The sequence below is a fragment of the Emiliania huxleyi genome (genome assembly GCF_000372725.1).
Source record: "Emiliania huxleyi CCMP1516 unplaced genomic scaffold EMIHUscaffold_8760, whole genome shotgun sequence".
Taxonomy (NCBI): Eukaryota; Haptophyta; order Isochrysidales; family Noelaerhabdaceae; genus Emiliania; species Emiliania huxleyi.
The window spans coordinates 1-1,230 of NW_005195466.1; the positions used below are offsets into that span (position 1 = coordinate 1).

Sequence of the window (1,230 nt, forward strand, 5' to 3'; positions counted from 1 at the left end):
GCGCAGACGCGAGGCAAGGCGGGCACGCGAGCCTACATGCCGCCCGAGGCGCTCAGTGGCGGCTGGTACACGCTGACCTTTGACTGGCGCAGTCTGACTGGCGGGTGCGGCGGGCGGCGGCAGCGCCTCTCACCTCTCCCGCTCTCCGCAGGTACTCGCTCGGCGTGACTCTGTACCAGCTGCTTCACGACGCACTTCCCAGCGAGGACGGCCTCGCGGAGGCATGCCTCGGGGAGGAGGAGCCCAGCCCAGCCCTCGGGCGGCGGAGTGCGGTGAGGCGCGCGAGCCGTCCCTCTCCGTAGGCGGCGAGCGAGGAGGAGGAGGAGAGGCCTCGCCGCGCGTCGCTGTCGGGCATGCGGTCTAGCGCTCCCTGGGCCACCGCTTCGCCCGCCGGCCGGGCTTTTGTCACATCCCTCCGGCACTCCGACGCCGACGCGCGGCTCGGCGCGGGCGGCGCGTCCGAGGTGCGTGCCCACCCCTTTCTAGCCGGGGTGGACTGGTCGGCGATGCAGGCGGGAGCTGTGCCCGCTCCCTTTCTGCCGGCGAGATCGACCGCCAACTTTGAGCTGCACGCAGACGACGTGCTCAACACACTCGACGGCGGCCTCACTCCTGGGGCCCGCAAGTGCCAGCCGCCCGCTGCCGACGATGCAGATTTTGCAGAGTGTGTGCCGTGGGCAAGGCCGGCGTCGGCCGCGTGAGACCGTGTAAGTGTTGTGAGTTAGATGAGAGAGGAGACTTTTTTGTGCAGCAATGTGGTATGTGCGCAGGGCCAGGGCCGCCCTGCCAGGGGCGCGGTCTCCCCTGGCCCTCTCCACTTTCTAAAGGTAATACCATTTATGACATTTACATCTCCAGAAAACGCACATGTGGATGTGCAAAAGGCAGGCAGCATTGCTACTCGCAGGCCCCCGGCGTACGTTACAAGGCGTCAACGTAGCATGCATCACTCCACTCGACCCAGCAACGTACTGCGCAGCTCCCCTCTCCCCCCACGGCGGCGCTGCTTCGCGCCTTACAACTGGCGGACTTGAATAGAGACGCGGCAGCCACCGAGCTGCTCGAGCATCCCGTCCGGGAGCGACCTGGACTCGCCGCCGAGGCTCGGGGCCTCGTGCACCCGGTCGAGGCCGTGCATCACCGCGTGCGCTGGGCCGCCGTTGAACACGAGAGCGTCGCCCGACTCGATCGTGAGGGTGCGACCGCCGGCGTGGAAGTCGCACGAGAGCC

The 1,230-nt window shown here is 68.0% G+C and overlaps 1 protein-coding gene across 1 annotated transcript; it reads left to right on the forward strand.

The window, feature by feature from the left end:
• EMIHUDRAFT_374536 (hypothetical protein) lies at positions 1-717 on the forward strand (the record flags this gene model as incomplete). Its single annotated transcript, XM_005758227.1, has 3 exons — positions 1-86; positions 152-221; positions 303-717. Coding segments are annotated over 3 exons (381 nt in total), but the record flags the coding sequence as incomplete, so codon positions are not given.
• Positions 718-1,230: the final 513 nt, after the last annotated feature.